Source organism: Parasteatoda tepidariorum, chromosome 2 (genome assembly GCF_043381705.1).
Source record: "Parasteatoda tepidariorum isolate YZ-2023 chromosome 2, CAS_Ptep_4.0, whole genome shotgun sequence".
Taxonomy (NCBI): domain Eukaryota; kingdom Metazoa; phylum Arthropoda; class Arachnida; order Araneae; family Theridiidae; genus Parasteatoda; species Parasteatoda tepidariorum.
This window is the reverse complement of record NC_092205.1, coordinates 22584827-22607624: the sequence shown is the minus strand read 5'-3', so window position 1 is coordinate 22607624 and position 22798 is coordinate 22584827. Positions and strand designations below refer to the sequence as shown.

General features: G+C 28.4%; 2 protein-coding genes across 3 annotated transcripts in view; both read left to right on the top strand.

The window, feature by feature from the left end:
• LOC122270615 (vacuole membrane protein 1) overlaps positions 1–22473 on the top strand; it is a 25288-nt gene extending 2815 nt beyond the window's left edge. Inside the window, exons 2-3 of the mRNA XM_043048669.2 lie at positions 18552–18826; positions 22355–22473. Of these exons, the coding sequence (XP_042904603.1) occupies positions 18552–18826; positions 22355–22466 (387 nt within the window). The 3' untranslated portion in view covers positions 22467–22473. The remainder of the gene's footprint in view (positions 1–18551; positions 18827–22354) is intronic.
• Positions 1–22798, top strand: part of LOC107436888 (vacuole membrane protein 1) — a 71399-nt gene that overhangs the window by 25504 nt on the left and 23097 nt on the right. The gene's annotated exons all lie outside the window — the stretch shown is intronic.

Sequence of the window (22798 nt, the reverse complement as noted above, 5' to 3'; positions counted from 1 at the left end):
TTATATATATATATTAGTATTGAGTTTCAAATGCTGAATTTTTTTCTCATAATATCAAAATACAAAGAAATTATTACGTAATTACTTCTTCACTGCTTAATCCGGAGTAATCTTGTCATAATTTGTATGCATTTCAATATCTTTTTTTAAAAAAAAGAAACAATTTTAGTGTTTCAAACTTCACGGTTTACTCCAGAATTATATGAACTCTCTTTTTCTATATTTTAAATTACTTATAGATGTGAAAGAGAATTTTTCCTAAAGGATTTCTTCCTTGGTATAGCTTCCTCCTGTAACCCTTGTTCCAGCTCTGTAACGACTGTAAGCCCAAAGCACAAATTTTTCGACTTAGGCACAGTCCCAAACATTCTTTATCGGTTTCAGATCTGGAGATTTGACGGGCCAATCTCACCGATGAATATCCTGCAGGATAAAGTCTCTAAGCTCCGCACGCTGCCGTTCATTAAAGTAAAATCAAAACCAATTGAATCGTTAAAAAATACAAACACAGAGCTCCAAGAACATACCCATGCTCGAACCAGGAACAGTGCCTCTTTTGAAGACGTAGAATGTTGCGCAGCTCTTCGGACACGATGATTTCACTGTCCATCAGACTTTCGCTTCCATGATGGCAAATTTCTCGGAAACTGGACGATAGGTTGCGTATCCTTGGCTTGTATTTTTATGTAGAGAGAGTCAGGGGCCGTTTCCCCTCCACTCTACGAAAAATCAATGATTATGGAAGCGAAAGTTTGATCGTGTGGGAGGGCATTATATTTAGCTGGACCAGATTTACAAATCATGATTTGAGGTGAAATCAGCGAGCGTCGTCGATAAATTTTACTGCTCCAGGACACCACATATTTATGGAAAATGTACATTTCCCTGTGTAACAAAGTTTTGCTTTTCTTTTTAACAAATATTAATAATTAATATCAAAGGCGAAACCTTCTTCATCAAATTTGATTTCAATACCGAGCAGATTTGTTATATATAATACTCCGTATTTGCTCAACACATTTAAAATGACATAGTACATGATTATTAGTTTATTTTTGATGGAATTATTTTCAGACGAATATGGAGTTTCAATAAGTTAGTTTTAATACGATTTTTTTTTTTTTTTTGCTTTTTGCTCGTATTCTCCGTACAATAAAGTTACAATGCATATCAGTTAGGCACGATATATTCTTTACTTAATACAATTTTTGTTATCTTTCATGTATAATTTTCCATACGAAACTGTGGCAAATTGGTCTTTTTTTCTAAGAAGGACTTTTCTGCCAAGTTTTTTTTTGTTGCTATAAATCAGGGTTGTGCTTGAATATATATATGTACCTAAATTTCTCTGCGGAAATCAAAAAAGAACTGATAAGCACACATTTCCTCCGATTTTTTTATTTCTATGTGTATCTGTTTTCAAATTAGACAGAAAAAACTAATAGTACCTTATACTTTATTGAAGGGCAGTGTATTCAATTTTGCCTATTTAAAAAGAAAAAAACAGTAATGAAGAAAGATGATTACAAACAACGGTATGAATGATTAAAGTTTCAAAATTAGATTAAAATGTATCTAATTATTAAAAAAAATATTTATTTTTGTCAGGAAGTTATTTGAAAATTGATTTTTGTCAAATTTTCATTAAGCTATTCAGGAAAAAAAGAAGTTCCCTTTAGATTAATAAAGGGAAAAGGTGCTTCTTTTATTTCGTGTTACAGAGTCGTAACACGCGATCTTAAAAAAAAAAAAAAATGTCAGGTCGTGCTATTTTCTTACAGCGAAATAGAATAAATCGATTTTAAAGAATAAATGTCATAAGAGTGTATAAGATTTGTAAAATAAGTGGTTTTAGAAACAAAGAAATGGGAGCATAAGTGACATGCTAAAATAGCTACATTTTCTTTTAATGTAACTTTGACGCATGCAACGAATTTTAGTATCGGATTTAGGCTTCTATAGAAGGAAAAATGTAAAGTAGTTTGAATATTTCAAGATGGTATTTCTTCTTTTCTATACGTTATTCTTTGTCGCAAAAAAGTAGAAATCTTTCATATTTGATATTTTGTCTTGAACGAAAGTAACTTAGTTATATGATATAAAATATTTTATACTTCAAAGTTTGAAAAAAAATGGTAGTTTTTTATAGGGAAAAACATGAGATATGGAAGCACCATGGTTAACAACATTTGATAAATCGGGAAGACAAAGTTTCGGAAAAACCTCCATCTGCTCTTTTGGATAATATTCCTAATTTGGAATATTGATTGAGTATTGGGTGTGTCATTATCAGCAGTGTAGACTAAGGGTTTGATACAGGGTCGTACTTACCCCCATGGAGTCTTAAAATATCGACAATTCAAACAAGAAATTTATACTAAATAAAATATATTTATTTATCTTACTTGTTTAGATGTTTCGAACAAAAAAGTGGAAACCCTTTTTTATACTGTACAAACCGCCTTTGGGGACCAGCTTGGTCACCCTTTAAAATTATCTTGTAAACATATAAACTTTAATGGTATCCAGCACAAATCTATTTGAATATTTCTTATTCTTCAACCATCCTAACACCTAAGTTAGTTATAAGAAGCCATATATTAACCAAATTTTTTCACCGCCTTTCTGTTTTAACTGTTTTCAAGCGATATCCACAATATTATCAAAGTTTTCTATGTATTGAATTTTATCTTTAATCTATCCGGCAGCCATTAAATTACACAAACCACCGTATGTATGAGTTCGAGATAGCTCAGCATAATAGGCAGCAAAAGTATTACAATTATTTCTATCTCTGTCATCAGATAAGATGGAAAACTCATCCTAATGTTACATAATGGCTCAGCGCAATTATCTATAGAACGTGTTTATGAAGAGCTGGATAGCCTGGTCGGTAGGGCGCTGGGCCCTTGCCCGAGAGTTCGTGGGTTCGAACCCCGCCGGCCGGAAACTCCCGTGTAGTAAATGGTGATTAATGCAGGTTAAATCTGTCGAGTAGCCAAGTTCTCCATGTTCCCATAACAAATCAATGTCCCTGGGGGTACTGGATAGGAGATCGATGGTTTTCTGATCCAGATCAAAAATTACGATCTGTGGTGAATGAATGTATGAATGGGTCCGCCCAATAAACGGGTGTGACATGTGTGTGGCTGAAGACGAATTCTTGGCCATAGATGTCACCACTAAAAAACAAGAAACGCACCCTCTGCTTTAAATTTGATCGGTTTCACCAAGCAGGCTTGCCAGTGTGGCAAGTGGCATTTGAAACGACAATAAAAAAGTAGTTTATGAACTCTTGTGAACGTGCTCTGATAAAAAACGTCCCTAACCTGAGTCTTTGCGGGGCATTGAACAAAATATTTTGCAGGGACCCCTAAGATAATGAATCTCTTAGGATCCTATAAATTTTCGCCAAATTATTCAGATAGGATCATATGTTTTTTCTTTCTTTTTGAAATTTCTTTTTTAAGAATCAACAAACCTTAAAAATTTTTATTATTATCGTTTTTAATTTTATTCTAATTATTAATCGAATCAATAATTAGATTCATTTTCTATTCTATTTATTAATTTTTTTATTTTATTCGAATATTTAATTTTTTGAAAGAAATATGGCTAAAAAATTACTTATGTAAGATATTGCTGTAAATTATTAAAACATTAGTACACGTTGGTTTGACTGATCGTTAGAAATATTAGTCCTTCGTTTAAACTTCACAATTAAAGTTATATAACATATGTATTGAAGATAAAATCTGTAATAAAGTGGATAAAATTAAAAGGTTTAGCTTGAATGCTGGATGTTGCCCACATTTACGAATTGATGCGTAAAGATCTCGATGAAGCTGTTATTTGGCACTAGACCAACAGTAAGCAAAAAACAAAAAAAGAGTATTAGATTGATATCTAAAACATTTGCTTACTTATAAATTTTTTACTAAATTGATACTTAGAGTGCCAGGATGGCTAGATTATCGCTTTAAAGTCATGAATAAATTTTAAAGCAATGAGAAAGCTCCTAATATATTAATTTATGAATTAAAATATTGTGAAGAATATCTTTGGATTTTGAGAAATCTGAAATCTTAATCTCTTATAAGTAAAATTAATAAATAAAATTAATAAATATCACGAATTGGTTATCTACAACTGAGCGCCGTTTTTCTTTGTTTATTATTTGGGCAATTAAATCTGAACCTAATAAATATTTTAACTTCACAAACCAAGTATTACTCGATTAAAAACTTCATTCGCTTCAAAAAATATGCAAATTGGAAACACCAGTCGACATGTGGCAAGCGGCTTTAAAACAGGCTTTCATTTTCAAGACTTGCCAGATGTGAATGAGAAGAAGCAAAAGTGAATTGAAATTTAAAACGTAAAGTTGCCTACGAAAAATGGAAAAATAAAGGTGAGGTACAAAACCAATGTGAAAATGTTAAAATAACTGAGAGAGATAAAAAAAATTAAAGAAAAAAAAGAGCAAGAAAAACCACAATGGCCAAGAGGGGCAAATGACGGCAAAATGCATTTTCACGAGCTAGGGAGAATTGGTGTGGAATTAACGTCGTTAACAAGGGAATCAGTCTTCATGTGAATAAAACAAGATTCCAAGACATCAAGATGAGCTGATGAGACTCGGGTGAAAATAATTTCAGTATTATCGAAATTGAATTTATAACCAAGATTCCAATTATGTACAGCAATTGATGGTTTCTCGTATTCGTAAAAACTGAAATATCTATCGTGTACCTTAACGATAAACTGGAATCTAGATATGTTCATATGAAGGCTGACTCCCTTGTAAACGATATTAGTTCCTCCCCACCTCTCCATAGCTCGTGGAAATGCATTTTACCCTCATTTGTATCCCTCTCGGTCAATGTAGTTTTTCTTGTTCTGTTTTTCATATTTTCTTTTTCGGCTACTATGGTTTTTCTTTTTTTTTTTTTCTTCTCACCTTTACTTTTTCATTTTTCGTTGGCAGCTTCACGTTTTAAATTTCCACTTTTTTCCCCTCCTCATTCACATTTGGCAAGTCTTGAAAATGCGTGCGATTTTTGAAGCAAATGATGCTTTTTTTTATCATGTAATATCTCACCGCTTTTGTTTCCTGGGATTATTTATTAAATGTACAAAACAAAGTTAAAATAATTTGAAACCAAATAATTTTATATTATATCTTGAATATTACCGTGGATAATGGAAATTTTAAAGTCCCTAGATGAACATTGTAATGTATATGGGGTACTCCGAAGTGACTGCCTTTCATGTATATTTTTAGAACACTTGTTAAAAATGTTATTGAAAAGTAGTTGAAAAGTATGTATATAAGGGTGTCACAAATAATTATTTCAGTTAGGGAAAAAACCAAAACACTATTGTAATCAAAGAAATCAGTGAAGAGGAAAATGAGATTGTAAATGTTAAGGCCTGTTTAATTACGTGAAGAGAGAGTTGAAAAGCGATTATTAAAAACATTTCCAAAACGTATTCTAAATGTTTTTAAAACCATCTCTCTCAGTAGTTAGTCGATAGATTTCGATAATGTTTTTTCCCTCCTCCTTTGCTTAAATATTAACTTGTGATAGCAGTAGGCAAGGAGTTCTGCAGAATATCACAGCATCTGCAGATTTTTTTAAAATCAATTCTTTTTCAAAAAAAAAGAAGAAAAAAAGAAAGAAAGAAAGAGAGAGAGATAGAAAGAAAGAAGAAAGAAAGAGATAGAGAGAAGATACGACTTTTGTAAAATTTGATTTCTAAGCAACTATTCGTCCAATTTCACTCAAATTTCGTATTTTGTCATGTAAAATTACATTTTTTGAAATAATGTAAACAAATTTTATCATTCACTATTCAAATTTTTTTTTCTGCCATTATTAAATAAAATAATAAATATTAACTTTAAGTTATTTTTTGCATGGAATTATTTTTGGATAAACGAATTTTATAATTGTTTGCAACAATTGTTCAATTCGCTTAAANCATAATATTTTTCAGTCATTTATATGAATATAATGTAATAAAAGGGAGGAGTTTGGGAACCATTACCAAACCTGCGTAACGGATATAGTGAACTCCCGGTTATAGTGAACCGAAATTTCAGTCCCTTGAAGGTTCACTATAGCGGGGTTTGACTGTATATATATATATAAACATTAAGTGATCCAAGCTTTGGACCGCTCATCTGACCAAACTGTTGAGATCATGTTTCCCAGATTGAGGCCTCCTTTTATATTTTATTCAGAGAAAGTAATTTTGTGTATAATTTCGTAACTTAAATGATCTTCTCTGCTAACTGATTGGTATATTTGAGGTTACTCCCTCGAAGCACCAAGACTGTCTTAAAACGCGGATATCCGATCATTAGCTCACAAGTTATTCAGGGTAGTTCGTTTTTTTTGCTCATTTTTACACATATTTGATCAAGACTAATTTTTTCAATAACTGTCTCTGATTGTGTCAGGGTTACAAACAAATTTGAATTAAACGTTTTAAATAAAGACTCAAATAACGCGTGCTTATCTCTTCGGTTAGAATTGAAATAATAAAATTGAATTGTCAATAAAATTGAATAAAATCTTGTCAATAAAATTGAATAAAATAAATAACTTTCGCAGAATAATTATTAAATCGATAATGTCAAATAGAATAAATGATAAACAAGAATTTATTCGTTAAAATGAAATAATAGATGAGAAAGAAGTAAATAAAGAATTGAGATTCTTCCGTCATGGCTGATAATCTCAGAAAGATCATATGCAATGAGTAGGATCTGAAATTCTAAAAAACTGTCAAGTATGTATAGTATAGAGGATGAAAAAGAAAAACGTAATGTAAATTTCTTTTTATTACGAATTGTGGCGTGCTGTTAATGATTAATCTTATAAGCTACTTAAACAACGATTCGAATTGGCTGATTATCCTCAAACAGATGGTAATGATCCGTTCAACCACCGAATTTTAGAAATATTGACGTATTGTATCGGAAGCGTCACGAAGACAGCGTGATTTCGGTTTGATAATGGTAATGATTTTCAGTTATCATTTTATTGCTTTTTTTTTAAAATAAAAGAAGTTTGTCGTATGGTAGTACAGCGATATAAATATAATACACACCTAGCGATATAATACACACCCAGGGCACTAAGGCATCCAATTTTTTGGGGGAGTCGGGTGGATTTGTTAGACGAAATTAAAATATGCGGTAAATAAAGCTCTAGACTATAACTATAAACTTGGTACCAATAGCTATCGAAATTTCACTTAAAAAAATAAAAATAAAAACTACCATCTACTAAGTACCTGCAAATTGATTATTATTTTTCTTAGCTAAATTTATGATTACACCTTAACTAAATTTAGGATTTATAATTTGATTATGTGATATATGATGAATTATAAATTTATAAACTACATTATGATTCTCTGGTCTTTAAACTTTCTTTATTTTTCTGAAACATTGATTGGGACTTTTATTTATTTATTTTATAACCGTCTTTGAACAGCCGAACTAATATTAAATTTACAACTGCTAATGCTCAACTTCGTAGCCTAGTAATTTTGAACCCAGTCCAGAAGACAAGGGAACTCCTGGATTAAGAATTGGGAAAAATGTACCATCATGGAGGATTTTCTGATAGAACTAACCCACGTTTATATTAAATTTACGGCTGTTTATACGACTCTCTATATTAAATTTGCTACCGCGTTTATATTAAAGGATGGAGAGGAAAACCATGAAAACCTCTCACGGTTAGCCTTGCGGCAAGGGGATTCTAACCCCCCGATCCGTTTATAACTGAGGGTATTTTGCGTCAGATTGAGACTTCTAGAGATTTCTGATCATTAAGAGGAACTCATTCGGAAAAGAAAAAAAAACTTCTTTATAATTTAAATGCACGTTTGTTCGCTTCAACTACTAACTCACCTAAGGCAGTATATTTTAAGAGAGAGTTTCTGATTGCATTTATACTTAGATTCTTATTTATTCTCATATTTAATTCTGATTGCAGTGCTATTTAGAGTGTGGCAAGAGCATTTAAATGCTTATATCACCATAGCTGTGTGTACATTTAAGACAAGACGACTAAATCCTCACACTAATCTTTAGCTGAGTTAATACTGAATTATCTTTAGCTGAGTTCCATGTTAGGCCATGTTCTACGTAAACCTGAAATATTTAAAGTAAGACAAATTTTTGATTGGAACCCTCCGGGAAATAGAAAAAGAGGGAGACCTGAAAATACTTGCCACAGGACAATTATATGTGAATTGAAAACAATAGGAAAGGCATGGAGAAAGGCAAAATATCTGGTCACAAATAGAGTGAGATTCAGTGCTATGATAAAAGTTTAATGCTCCAATTTGGTGAGAAGAGGAATCTGCATAAAAGTAAAATCGTTACGTTACACAAAAGCATAATATTCATTAAAAATATAACATTCATGAACAATATGTAATAATTTTTTTTTTATATGTGTGCGTTTACATCGTTAATGACTATTCAAATGTCTTGGACTATAAAAAATATTTATTACTTGTTAGGTTAATGGCTAAATAAGTTTAGTATCAATCTATATAATATGGGTTGCTTTTATGAGGTTCTAGCAGTTAGTAATAAAACTTCTGGAAAGAAGTTTCAAGATAAGTTCTATCTTTCTGTCGTAGGCAACAGAGTTTATCCTTCATCCTTTCGCTCGGAAATTCCAATGTTTTCAGGAACCTATGAAATTTTCTTAGAAAAATACTACTGTTGTGTTCTTAGAAAAATACTACTTCGCTTTTTCGTGATTTTGGTTTTATTATTCGTGGCATTTATACTATCAATAAAAACGTGTAGCAATCCCGGTAGTAGAATTAGTACAGCGAGGAGGCGAGCGCCGCGTATTTAAATTGGTAAGCAGGCAAAAGTTCAATGCTGTTTTCCAATTTATGGTATTAAGTTCATTTTTTTAAAAAGAAAAATACTGATCTTGGTAATATTATAGGTAAATTTAATGACAAAGTTGTTTTAATTTGCGTAATGGGATTATATTTGGCTGACGTTAGGACTTAGGACTAGATAGTATATTTACTTATATTTGTGTTTTCTTTGTTGAATTTGTGTTATGCCAATGCAATGACGTACAAGAAATGGATACATTAAAAGCTGTCTTCCTTTTTATACAATCAAGGTTTCACATGAACGTTTCTAAACTTTTCAATTGATATTCGGTTTTTATTATTGCACACCGAGCACAAACGATCCAAAAATTCATATGTACTTTTCTGTTGTTTCTTTTTCTTTTGTAAAAAATTATTTTTTATTTTAAACTTTAAAATACGCTTCATATATATATATTAATTTTAATGATTGTGGTAAAGTAGTCAGCATTGCGCACAGGTCGCCTTTATTTCCGAAACAAGCTGGTACCCACCATTCAATTCATTCGCAAATTAATATTGAAGGGAGCAAAAAAAAAACTTTATCGTATTCCAGCGAAAGCTGTTTGATCTGAATTCTGCATACAACAACCATAACTATGCTCACAACAACCATAGTACTGCTAAAAAAACATTCTCTGTGTGAGATGGATTTATCCTCTAATTGCGGTTGGGCTTATCAAGGGTAATTTTCGTGGTTTTCCCCTCCCTGTAATGCAAATGTTGTTGGAATGCTATCAATAAGTCCTGCACAAAGGCTACTTTGCCCTAATACTTCACCCAGTAGTTTACTTGTCTTTTGGGTAACGTTCAAAATTAGAAGGCTACGAAGTTGAGCCGCGATGGCTCAGGGGATAGAGCATTCGCCTTCCAAAGAGGTGACTGGGTTCGAATCCAGCGATGGCAGGTCAATACAAATCCGCATCCGGTTTGCACAGACTAGAGTGCTGACGTGAAATATCCTCAGTGGTAGACGGATCATGGGTTAGAGTCCCCTTGTCGTCAGGCTAACCGTGGGAGGATTTCATGGTCCTTCTCTCCGTGTAATGCAAATGCTGGTTAGTTCCATCAAAAAATTCTCCACGAGGACAAATTTCTCCCAATCTTTGATCCAGGAGTTCTCTTGTCTTCTGGATGGGGTTCAAAATTACAAGGCTACGGAGTAGAACATTAGTAGTCTTAAACCCGAAAATTGGGTCTGCGGTTCACCGACGGTTATAAAGGCTACGAAGTTGAACCTTGATAATCGAAAATGAGTCAGCTGTTCAACACCGGTAATAAAAAAAAATAGAATGTTTTCTTATATTTTATTACTAATAAGTATATTTATTTACTTACTTAATTTTTTTTCTTGTTATTCTTTTAGTCTCCCCCTTAAATTTAAGTTTTATGTACCCACTCGTGGACTTGAAATTATAATTCGCTATATTTTCCCGAGATATCCTTTTTATAGAATGTACAGAAACACGGAAATTCCAATTAATTATATCAATTTTTGATCATATGGAGCATGTTCAAATAATAACTTCGTGATTAAAGCTTTTAAAACTAACAACTGGTTAAATACGAAGAAAAGAATACAACTACTACAGTGATTTGATTGTAAAAGAACACACAATATTCTTTTTTCGTTTCGCCTTTTTTTTTTAGATTTTCTAGAACGAAACGTATAGCAAATTTCAATTTGCATTTATTTATTTTTTTAAAATTATAAACATATTGCACTGTACGCAAAGAAAAAAAAGTCAAAACCGTGAATAACTTTCGATCAAATGATCGGATTTTCATGTACTAGGACTCAATCTTGATGCTTTGAGAGTACTTGATGCATGTCAATAAATTTGAGCAGACGATATTTCAATGTACAAAATCGGGCACAAAAATACGTACTTCGTCTGAATAAACACTTTTTTTTTATGGAATTACATTCGTGATTATCAATTTACAAGTTTTCGGAGTTGATCTTTGCTCTAATCTGGAAAATATGATCCTAATTCATAATCAATAGTTTGGTCAAGAGAGCAATCAGAAGTTGTTATACCTCGAGAACTTTATCAGCGAATCGTAAAATTTCTGCAAACATTTATAAAGTTCGTTTCTCCAAAGTTAATTCCCTGTAAACATTAATTTTAAATAATTATTAATTATTTCTTATTATTGTATTTAATTAATCTCAAATAAATGCTTGAATCCTAAGATCTACAAATGCTCAAATCGTTTTCAGGTAGATAATTTTTAATAACAAAATGCAAAATTTGAGCGAAATCGTTTCACAATTATCGAATTTTTAAAAGTCGTTTGCTAAATTAATAAAAACTTTAAGGAGTTATAGATTCATCAAAACAGCATGACTAAAGATTCATTTCATCTAAGAATCAGCTAAATAAGATTTTGCTTAATATTCTTGCTAATTTTTCAAAATAAGATAAACTTGTCATTAGGTTATTGACCCGACCGCTGACCTACAGAGTTGTTCTGAATATTGTCACGTGTGTCGATCTCTCTTTAATGTTCCGTGAAACCCACATCAACGGATAGCAATAGTAGTATTATTATTGCTAGATGACTTTAAAAGATGTTTATATATAAAGACCGAAATTAGTGAATGTCGATATTCCTATGATCGCTTTAGTGAATGTTCAACATTTATCAAATTTCGGGTTTTCACATGTTATTATATTTGATTATTTTACTGTTATATATCGAGTCTTACCTTCAACCTCCATCACATGTTTAAAAATGGAGATTTGCTAGACCGTAAAAATTAAAAATACTGAGTTTCAATTAATTATTTGAATGTTTTTAGGTTTTTGACCCGACTGTTGACCTACAGAATTGCTTCTATATATTATCAAAGTGTGTAAATCTTTAATGTTCCATGAAACCCAAATCAATTGATAGCAAAAGTAGTACTATTTTTACTCGATGACTTTAAAAATATTACTGGGAAAAGACTAAAATACACGAATGTCGACACATTCCAATGAATGTCGATATACATAATCGTTTTGGTGAATTCTCGTTATTTATCAAATTTCGGACTTAATAGTAATACATAAATGATGCATTTGATTGTTTTACTCATAATGTAACGAGTTTTACCGTAAAGCTGAACCCTCCTGATATTTTTATTTTATAACCGACGTTGAAAATCAGACCCAATATTTGGGTTTATAACTACTAATGTTCAACTCCGTAGCCTTGTAATTTTAAACCCAATCGAGAAGACGAGGGAACTCCTGGATCAAGTATCGGGAAAAATTTCCATTCGTGGAGGATTTTTGATGGAACTTGCCCACATTTGAGTTACATGGAGAGGAAGACCAGAAATCCTCCCACGGTTAGCGTGACGGCCAGGAGACTCTAACCTATGATCCGTCTAAAAAATATCTAAAAGTTATTTTCATTTCTGCCACTGTTTAGTTGTGTCAAAAAGATAGGTCACATCTGAAAAATTATTTAAATCTCTATACAACATAAAAAGAAAATGGTCTGAAATCGTTTCTCAATGTTGTGAGTGCACTCTTATTGGTTAGGAATGTCATACGATAAGAGCTTGATTAACAAAGAAAATTTGATAAATTGTCTATCATCAGCTGATAATTAATAAAATTTGTCACAGTGTTTCCTTTTAATTATTTATTTAACGATATTTATCAGTTATCGTTCCTCTTTATTTGTAGTTATAATTACTTTTTATTTTTTCAGTTTCCGTTTATAATCGTTAAACGGTAAATAGTGGTTTTTATTTACTATGTAAAACAATACTCAACAAACGGATGAAATTAAAATATGGAAAAAAGAGTAACTATTTAAAATTCTAAAATAAATTTTATGTATTATTACTGATCAGTGTTTTCAGCGAAAATAAAAAGTTTTTAAGTAATTAGAAATTCGATAAGAACTGAAAAAAAAAAGTTTGTGGAAATTTTGCATTATACCAACTGAGCAAAACAATTAAGTTTAGATTTTTTTTTCTTATAGAATAGGCTGATAAACTCGTAATATTGAAATATAAAATTTTGGATTACTTCGTATGAATAATTTTTAATGTTATTTTATTTGTTGAATTATTTTTCAATTGAAAATAAGTAATAAAAAAAGGTCTGAAATAGATTGTAAAAAACAAATTATTAGAACTTATAATAATGAGTAATACCTTTATAATAATTTTTTTATAATAAAATATTTAAAAAAAATATTAGATGAAAACAAATTTTAAATTTAAATTTGTTGCCATATTCTAAGTAATATGTTTCAAACTTTATTTCAAATCTCTATCAACAAACAATTAAAAAAAAAAAAAAGTGGAAAAAAAGAGAAGAGAAAAAGTGAAAACTGGAAAATTTTTAGAAGCAAAAATAATAAATTCAGCAAGCATTTTAAGTATCTTAAAACAGGAAAATGTAGAATTAATATAAGCTTTGTATAATGAAATCTTTGTAAATTATCTTTTATCTAATATTAAAAAATAAATAAATAAGCAAATAAAATAAATAAATAAAAAAAAAGGAGGAAGAAAGGATATAATTTTTTTCCATCCTTTCAATTAATCTAATATGAAAGCATTTGATAACATTTATAGAAAAAAACAAATGATTAGAACTTATAATTATCAGCAATTTATTTTTAATAAATATTTTTTATTATAAAATATTAAAAAAGAAAAGATTACATTGAAATACTAGATGCGAAAAATAATAATTATAAATTTAAGTTTTCGATTATAAATAAAATGTTTCAAACTTCACTTCAAATTTCCATTAAGAGCGGTCCTAAAAAGAAAAAGAAAGCGAAAACTAAACTGTATAATTATTCGAAACAAAAACAATGTATTCATCAAGCATTCTCGGTGAACAGGAAAATACAGTATAATTATATGCTTTAAAACCACATTTTTTACAGATGATTATTATGAAATATTCGTCAATTATCTTTATCTACAATATCGAGAGAGAAAAAAGGAGGAAAGGATATAAATTTCTTTTTTGTTTCGCTTCAATCGACTCGGTATGACGTCGATTCGAAAAATCAGGTGACGTGTCAGTCTTAAACAGTCGCCAGCAGGGCGGCGTAACCGGCGTTTTTGGTGGCGAATCCTTGGCGAGAGCTATGGAACAGATAGATAGCCACAAAGTACAATCTTCTGCCGGAGGAAGTTGATAAAATTTTCGAAAGTGTCTTCCGATTTAAATTTTTTTTGGTCCTTTAATAAACTTTGACCGGAAGAATGTATGATTAATTTCACATGGCTTGATTAATAACTGTCAAACAACAGCTTTTGTCCCTTTAGCATTCCAGTTTTAGTGTAAATAGGATGTATCTTATTTGTTTATTTGAAAAATTCAGTTTATATGCTACGAACACTTGTTAATTTAATTTCTTCGATAGATTTATTTTGTTGTGAGTATATACTTTTAATTTTTTTATGGTATTTTTAATATATTTATATTGAGATATCTAAGCAAAATTGTTTTTTAATTTTGTATAGTTCATGACAGTTATTTATTTGTTTTTTACATATGTTTTTAATGTTACTTTTAATATTTTATTTATACTAATTTAATAATAAATGACTATTAGGTAAATTTTAAAACTAACTGTATTTTTAATTATCTGAGGTATTGCGAATTACGTAAGTTATTTTGTGTTTTAATAATTTTTTGTCCTGTAATTCAGCAAACATTTCTATTTATTAAATTTTGTCAACTCACCAATTTTAATTCTCTTATAGATACAGTGAGTTATTTGAGAAGATACTTCTTTTTATTAAAGTTTCATTTGACATTAGTTAACAAAGCACATATGGAAAGATGTCGCAATAGTGATGAATCAAATGTTGACGTTTATTAAGTTCCTTGAAAACTTTCCTATCACTTGCTTTATTCATTAAAAGGGATATTGTCAGTGACATAGCTCTGCTAAAGCTAAATTTCTTATACTATATTTTTCTAATTAATGGTTGTATTACAATTTAATAACAATTTAAATGATATGAAAGAAAAATGACAATTTTGAAAGAACTATGTATCTAAGCTAAGATGATATTGAATGCTATAAAGTTTTTAAATTTTTATTACGTAATAAAAGACATTATTATAATAATGTACACTGTTATTATAATAATGTATATTATTAATATAATGTCCATTATTGATATAATAATGTACATTATTTTAGGATATGTATACCTATTTTTTAAAAGTTTAATTAGCAATTGTCTCTCTATTATCCAACAGGCTCTTTAATTTTCTATTTTCATTCCTTGACCGCATTAATCTAATGTTCACCTGAGTTTAACTCAAATAATTATGAGATATTTATAAGGAATGTGAAAAGCTAGTTTATCTTACTAAATTCGTGAAATTAGCATTAAATAAGTTTCAGTTTTATATTATGTTTTTTTTTTTTAAATATGATTTTTTTATTTAAATGTATATATATATATTAAGAAATCTAATTTTATATAAATTGTAATTACTAACACATCCTGATGTGTTAGTAATAAAAATTCAAGAGGTAGAAAAAACTAATTACACCTGTTATTTGTATAGTTTAATTTTTAAACTACAAAGGATCTTAATTTTTTTATTTGAATTATTTTAATAAATTAGCATTGTTTTTTTTCGATCCAGTTATTTTATCCTGCGGTGTATTGTAAAATGTTTTTTCAATATTAGCCAAAAAAACAAATTATAAATTCAAACTTAACATAGATAATTAATAAAAACCTTATCACTATCAGTTCTTATCTGTTGTGTTATATTATTAGCTTCATTAAATTTAAATTTTTACAAAAATGTAACATTTTTAAAACACTCCAGAGAACTAATTTTTTTAGACTATGATTTTTAATCTTAAAATTTTTTCTTAGTTATTGCTGCTTACAAGAAGCTGTTTGCAAAGCATTGTTTTAGGATATTATAAACTAGTTAATTAGCTTTTTAAGAAATTTTAGTTCTGGAAATATAAATTCTTTATAAACATTTTGAGATTAGAAAGTTTAACACCAGCAAGAAACTGCTTGCAAAAAATCTTCGATTTTTAAAAACAAGGTAATTAAAATTTTGGTGAATTAAGGCATTAAAAATATTGTGGAAAAAAAAGTTGTTTACAAAACATCTTTTCCAATTAAAAATAAACTTATTTAGTTTAAAATGTTCTTTTCCTACAACTACCCTTAATTTGTTTTTATATTCTTATTAACTTGTTTATTTGTTCCATATCAGTAGTCTGCCACGTTTTTTTTCCAAGTGAGTCTTATCTAAATTGTTTTTCATAAAAAAAATCAGGCTTGACTGGTTTAAACAACATAAAAAAACCAAGCTATTTTTTAAAACAGCAATCTTTGTTTCTTTTTTTTAAAAATTATATTTAATAAGTAAATTTTTTTGTATTTATATACATTTTTTCAGTTTAATTGTTGGAAAATAAGAAAAAATATGTTCTCACATTTTTTAAAATTTTGAGTTGAGTGGCTTATAGGAATTAGTTTATGTTAAATAAACATAATTTTAAAATTTTTAAATGTTTATGTGGAATTAGTTTCCACAAAAATGTTTATGTAAATTAAATCTTTCTGAATACATTTACGATAAAATCACTACAAATGTTTAAAATAAAATGTTAAATTATTAATTCAATGTTCTGTTTTTAAAATCAGCTAAATCATGTAATTGAAAGAATTAAAATTTCACAAACTTTATTTTTATATACTTGTATATTTATTTATACTTAATGCTTGCTACAGTTGCAATATGTCAATAATGCAGTTGCAATATGTCTTAATGTTGATATGTCAATAAGACAATGTTGCAATTACTAAATTAAAAATCAATCATGTTAAAATAAATTTCAAAAGTATTTTAGTTTTTGTTTTTCTAACAGAACTAAAACATCTATACTGTTATATGCGTTTATCTTTATACAGTCCATTTATCAATTTTGATCCTTTTCATCATTCTATTAATTTTAAATCTTTTTTAATTGAAAATAAGCATTGTCTGGAATATCCCTGTTCTTTTACATTGAAATTTGTAATAATAAATAGGTACACACAAAACACGAAATAATTGATATTAATGCTACAATTTGTAAACTGTGTTATAGTACAAAATCTAAATAATGACTATTGTGAATAGTGCAGAAATATAAAACACACCAACTGTCAAGAGGTAAGCTTATTTAAAACGTTTAATTATTTAGTTTTATCACGTTTCCATATTTATGGAGCATAAGTGAATGTTTTTAAATTCTTTATTCAAAATATTAATCAATAGTTAAAAGGGATGTCAGTGAATTGCTTTTTAATGGTTTGGTTACTTCCAATTTGGGTCTTTAAATATTTAAAAAAATTTTTAAATGAACAAAAAAAATAACTGGTTTTAAAAATGCTTTTTTTTTCCAACTTTACAAAAAAAAAATTTGCTAGTGGTCATATTCTATTTTAAATGATGCATAATCCTTGAATACAGAAAATAAAAACATTTAGGGATGGGATAGTTAGATAAGCTGCTCTAAGATAGCCCCTGAAAATGAGGAAAATCTAAAACTCTAACTACATTCGTTTGACCACCTTTTAATTTTTTTTTTTTTTTACCACCCTTATTTTAGACATAATCTTAAAAATTAAATTTGGGGCCTTACTTTGCATTTTTACGCCAAATAAATGCGTAAAAATGCGAAGGGTAGTCAAGAAAAAAAATTAAAAGGTAGTCAAACGTATACAATATAAAAATTGAATTTTTACTTATTTGGCGTAAAAATACAAAGTTAGCCGTTGAATTTAATTTTTAGAATTATGTCAAATAAGGGTGATGAAAAAAAAAATTTGAAAGGTGGTCATTTGTGGTCAAACAAATGCAGTTCGAATGTTTAATTTTCCTCATTTTCGGGGACTATCTTCGCCTAGCTAAATTGATAACTCTGCAGGAGATTGCAGACCACTGTTCTATATAGTTATTTAATACATAATTGGAAGATATTTCAACCTGTCTGCGCAACTATAATTGCCAATACCCCAAACAGTTTTTTTTTTTTTTTTTTTTTGCAAAAATTTTAAAAATAATATTGCTTGGGTAGATGGTGGTTATGAGTTATACAAACCCTTCAGATTGTTCTCCTGCAATGTTTTATTTAGTTATGTTCATACCACTGCCCAGAAGTCGCCAGAATTTGACAATTATTTTGATAAAAGTACGGTAGGGAACCGATTATTTGGAACGATCGGGACTATCGCTATTCCAGATGACGGATTTTTCCAGTTTTCTGAATCTCTACAAAAAGCCTTTTTTTTTTATATTGTTAAACCTAACTAAAAAAGAAAATATTTGGAAATAATCTTGAAAAGAAGAAAAAACGATGAAGTAATACACTAATGATTATTTCCAAAATGATGGTAAGGTAAACATCTTTCAAAAAAGAAAGAAAAATCCTAAAATTTTATGATGAAAAAAATTAATTTTTTTAACAAATTGCGGGACAATGTATTGAATTTCGTTCCGGTTTTTTGGTTTTCTGATTTCCAGATAATGTGTTCTGTACTGTACTGATTTTAAAATCTTCGCAATGAGTGAATGATTATTTTTCTTACATTTATGAGTTATCCTATATTTTCTCTCTTTCAGGTAAAGCGATTAGAAAAATTTGATAAAGTGAAGATGTCTGAAAATTCAGATCCTAGTGTAAAATCGAGGAAGTCTTATGAAAGTGTTACGTCTAATGGAGGACTTGATAGTGTATTTTCTATGCAATATGATCCAAGTTCATTATCCAGTCAACACAAGCAATGGATTGCCGTCAGAGAAGATCGAAAAAATTTAGTTTTGTGGAAACAGCCTTTTACTACTCTTCAGTATTTTATAAAAGAGTTACTCATAGATTTTTATGAATATGGAACCCAGTAAGATTTCTTTTCATTGCTCATAATTTTGTCAAAATTAATGTTGAAAGTTTGTATTCAATATGTTGTATAATTTTAGTTGTTAAAACTAGTTTCATTCTCCCCTTGATTTTATATTCTTTGTTTATAAAGCATTTGAAAATTCAGATATATTTTTTTTTTTTTAAATTGCAAATTAGTGAACTGTAAATTAGATCTTGAGGAGTGTAAATTATAGAATGTTTTTTGTTTCATGTTTTGTCTATTTTCTTATTCCTTGCTTTGTGCTTCATCTGGTTTAAATAGTTTTAAAATGGTAAACAAAGTTGGATGTCAAAATTTTTATTCAAAAATTTCAAATGTTGCTTATATCAATATGGTAAATATATAAAAATTTTAGATATGAAGTTTTGTCGTTGATTTAGTTGTTGATTTTTGCCTATAGCATTAGCGTAGGTATGACTTGAGAGGTAATAGACAAGTCATTCCCTCCCTCTTAATGTTCCAAACATTCTCTTGAATAAAATACTTAACATGGAGTTCCCATTAAGCGTAAAGTGATTATGTTTCTTTTCAAATTTTTATGACTGAATAATTCACTCATCTTCATTAAGTAGCTGGTTTGAATAGAAAATCATAGATTTGATGTGATAACATAATTTATTTCTAGTTTAAAGACAGTTAAATAAAAAAAAAGTGTAGGATAAGTTTCTGTTATGAAAAATAGTTTCAATTTTTTCTAGAATTGAAATTTCTTTATATGTTATCATTCGATTCAATGATATTTATTTAACAGATAAATACTTTGGAGTTGCCTTGGCAATGTTTTTAATACTTTTTGTCATAAATTAAAATTGGCATTTTGTTTATTTTGAAATTTAACTTTTGATAAATTTTTACCTATTTGAATTAAAGAGAAACTTTTATTGCAAAAATTACAATTCACAACTTTAGTATCTTTCTACGGTAATACTGTACCAGGTAGTCTAAAGGCAGGTGAAATAAAATTATTATAGATTAAAGTATTTTTTTTAATGTATTTAGTATATTTTAAACCAGCACAAATGTTTCTAAAACATTTAATTTTATTTTTACGCTAAAAATTGTTATTTCCAACGCTAAAAATAAAACATTGTAATTACTTTTATTTTATTTTTATTTCATAATTTTTGTTTATTTTATTTATGTTTTTTTATTATTATGTACTAAAAAATACATTATTCTTTTTGCTTCATTGAGAATTTTATTTAGTGCATAGTTAATGGCTTATACAAAAATTATTTTTTTTAAAAAAATTAACACATTTAGCTTATACATTAGTTGAATATCTTAACCCTTTAAAATTCTGATTGTGAAACATAAAAAATTCTCTATAAGAAATTATTTAAATGAAAGTTATATATATTCAGATATGTCATTACAAAATGTTTATTTTAATAATTTTTAAGCTGGAGCAAGATTATTCTTATTCTGTTGGTCTGACTATGGTGCGTTGAAGATTAATGTATAAAATGTTTAAAATTAATTTTAGATGTACCAGATAAAGTGCTACGAAAGGAAATTAATTAACTATTGAAAATATGGCCTGTAACGGTCTTGTGTAATTGATCTATCACAGCTCAATTAGAATGTAATTGGTTGGAAACAACGCATTTGATAATTTATCACATTTTAAAAGGGTCTAATTTTAGTTAGATTTTTACTTGCAGTATCAAAATAAATTATCTGAAATACAATATCAGAACGAGGACAGATAATCTTTTAACGAACTATCATTTATTTCTTATCATTTGCACTTCGACTGCTGCCTATTACAATATATTTAACCCTCAATGCACTGCAGTCTGATTGGCTGGCAAATAATTGTTTTACCTTAGTCTACATTTTGAGAACTTTTATATCTACATAAATGATTTGATTTTTGATTTAGAGTGATTCTCAGACTATTATGAATTCCCATTAACATTAATATTTCATACAGCCCCACATTTAAATATATTTTGCATTATTAAGTAATCAATTTACAAACAGAAGCATACAATGTTCTATTATACTACTCTGTATCACTTTTGAATATTTATGCAAAAAATTAAAAGAGTTGCACTTTGAATATTTATAGTCATTGTTGCTAAACTTCTCTCAAAATCGTAATAAAGATGCATAATAGTGTAACTGTAAAGTTAAATTATTAAGAATAGACTGTTTTTAAAATATTACATGCATAGAAAGTTTTTATAAATTTATGAACTAGAATAGAATTATGAACTTTTTTATAAAATTATGAATTTTTTTCCACACTCTTGTTAAAAGAATCTGTTTATTAAAAAACTTAAAGTGGAAGCTAAGTATTATTTTTTAGTATTCTATAATTTTGTTTCATCTCATTAAGTAACTTTTTATTTTGCTTGTGTTTACATTTGTGATTATTTCTACAAACCCACAAGAATAACTTCAACAGCATTTCTCTTTCTTTCAACTAATTTTGTTTCTTCAGTAAAAATATTAATGTAATAATAAATTAAATCTTAATGAAGTCTTTCATTTTTTACGATTTAACTAACCTTATACACAGTAGTCCAACAGATTAGCGACTGATATAATGAATATAATATTCTATTTTTATTTTGTGTTTTGTATGTTCTCCAAAATAACACATTTCATCATAGTTTTAGTTTTGCATATTTTGTGATTGTAATTTTTTATTGAAATTTTTTATTTTTACCTAACTCTTTTAAAAATATGTATAGAGGCATGTAAACACTGACCAGTCAAAATTAATACGAACTGGTAATATCTTTTACTTTCAGTTCTTTTGGTCTAGTGACTAAGTTTTCCTAATTTCTAAAGTTATATCGTCATATAAAAATTTCAATTTTAAGTTACTTATATTATGTTTTTATTTATTTTAGATTAGATTTCAGGGAGAGATAGTTAATATTTTATATTAAGAATCATATTTCTGAAGAAAACTATCCATATCCCTGTATCCAAATATGTTGCCACTGTAAAAGTTGACCCCCACCCAACTCCCATTGCAATTTAAGTGCTTAAAAAGTAGACTTATACACCTAAAAAATAACATTCAATAGGTGCTAGAGCAAACTTCTAGACTACTTCAAGATATTGATGGTTACGGTAGTCATTGAAGAAGTCAAAAGTATTATGTATTTACATAAAAAATTTTAATGGCATGATTTTATCAAGATAAATTATTTCATTAAATTTAAACAGTCATTATTTTTTTACCCTTATATGAATATTTTTATAATGTATTTAAATGTAAAAGCTCAAGCACTTTGCAGCCATTTAGAATTTTACTTCAAATTCAAAGGCTCTGTATATAGACTAAAAAAAAAAATGTTCCACGAGCTAATTTTGCTAAGAATCGATTTCGTTTAACATAAATTTTTGCTAGTAATAAATTTTTCATTCTCACACATTATTTATTATATTATCACATATTATTGAGAATATTCTTATCTACTTAAGGAAGTTTAAATCATATTTAGTTGAATGCATTAAGTTTTATTATTATTTTTTTTAATTTAGATTTCTCAAACACCAAAAGCTTGTTCTTATATGTCTCCTAGCCATTGCCATTAGTGTAACATTCTATCATTTTGACGGTCCTCATCAAAGAGTAAGCAATTTTATATTTTGATGTGTGCCTATATAAAAAAAAATAATTATGAAAGAACTTATTTGAATAGTTATGATAGTTTCACTTTAGTTCACTTTGAGATAAATAACTTCAAAGTATGGTATATATTTTTTTATCATCCTGNATGAACCAACAATAGAGCATGTCATCGTTAATTTTTACTAATCAACTTTTAGCCTTACATTTTGAATTTTTATCTACTTTTGATTTTAGACTTCATAGACTTCTAGTCAGACTTTTACTTTTAGACATTTACTATTTGGACTTTTAGCTTTCATTGATTTTAGTTTTGAGATTTTTTATCTCTTGTTTCCTTATTATTATAATCATTT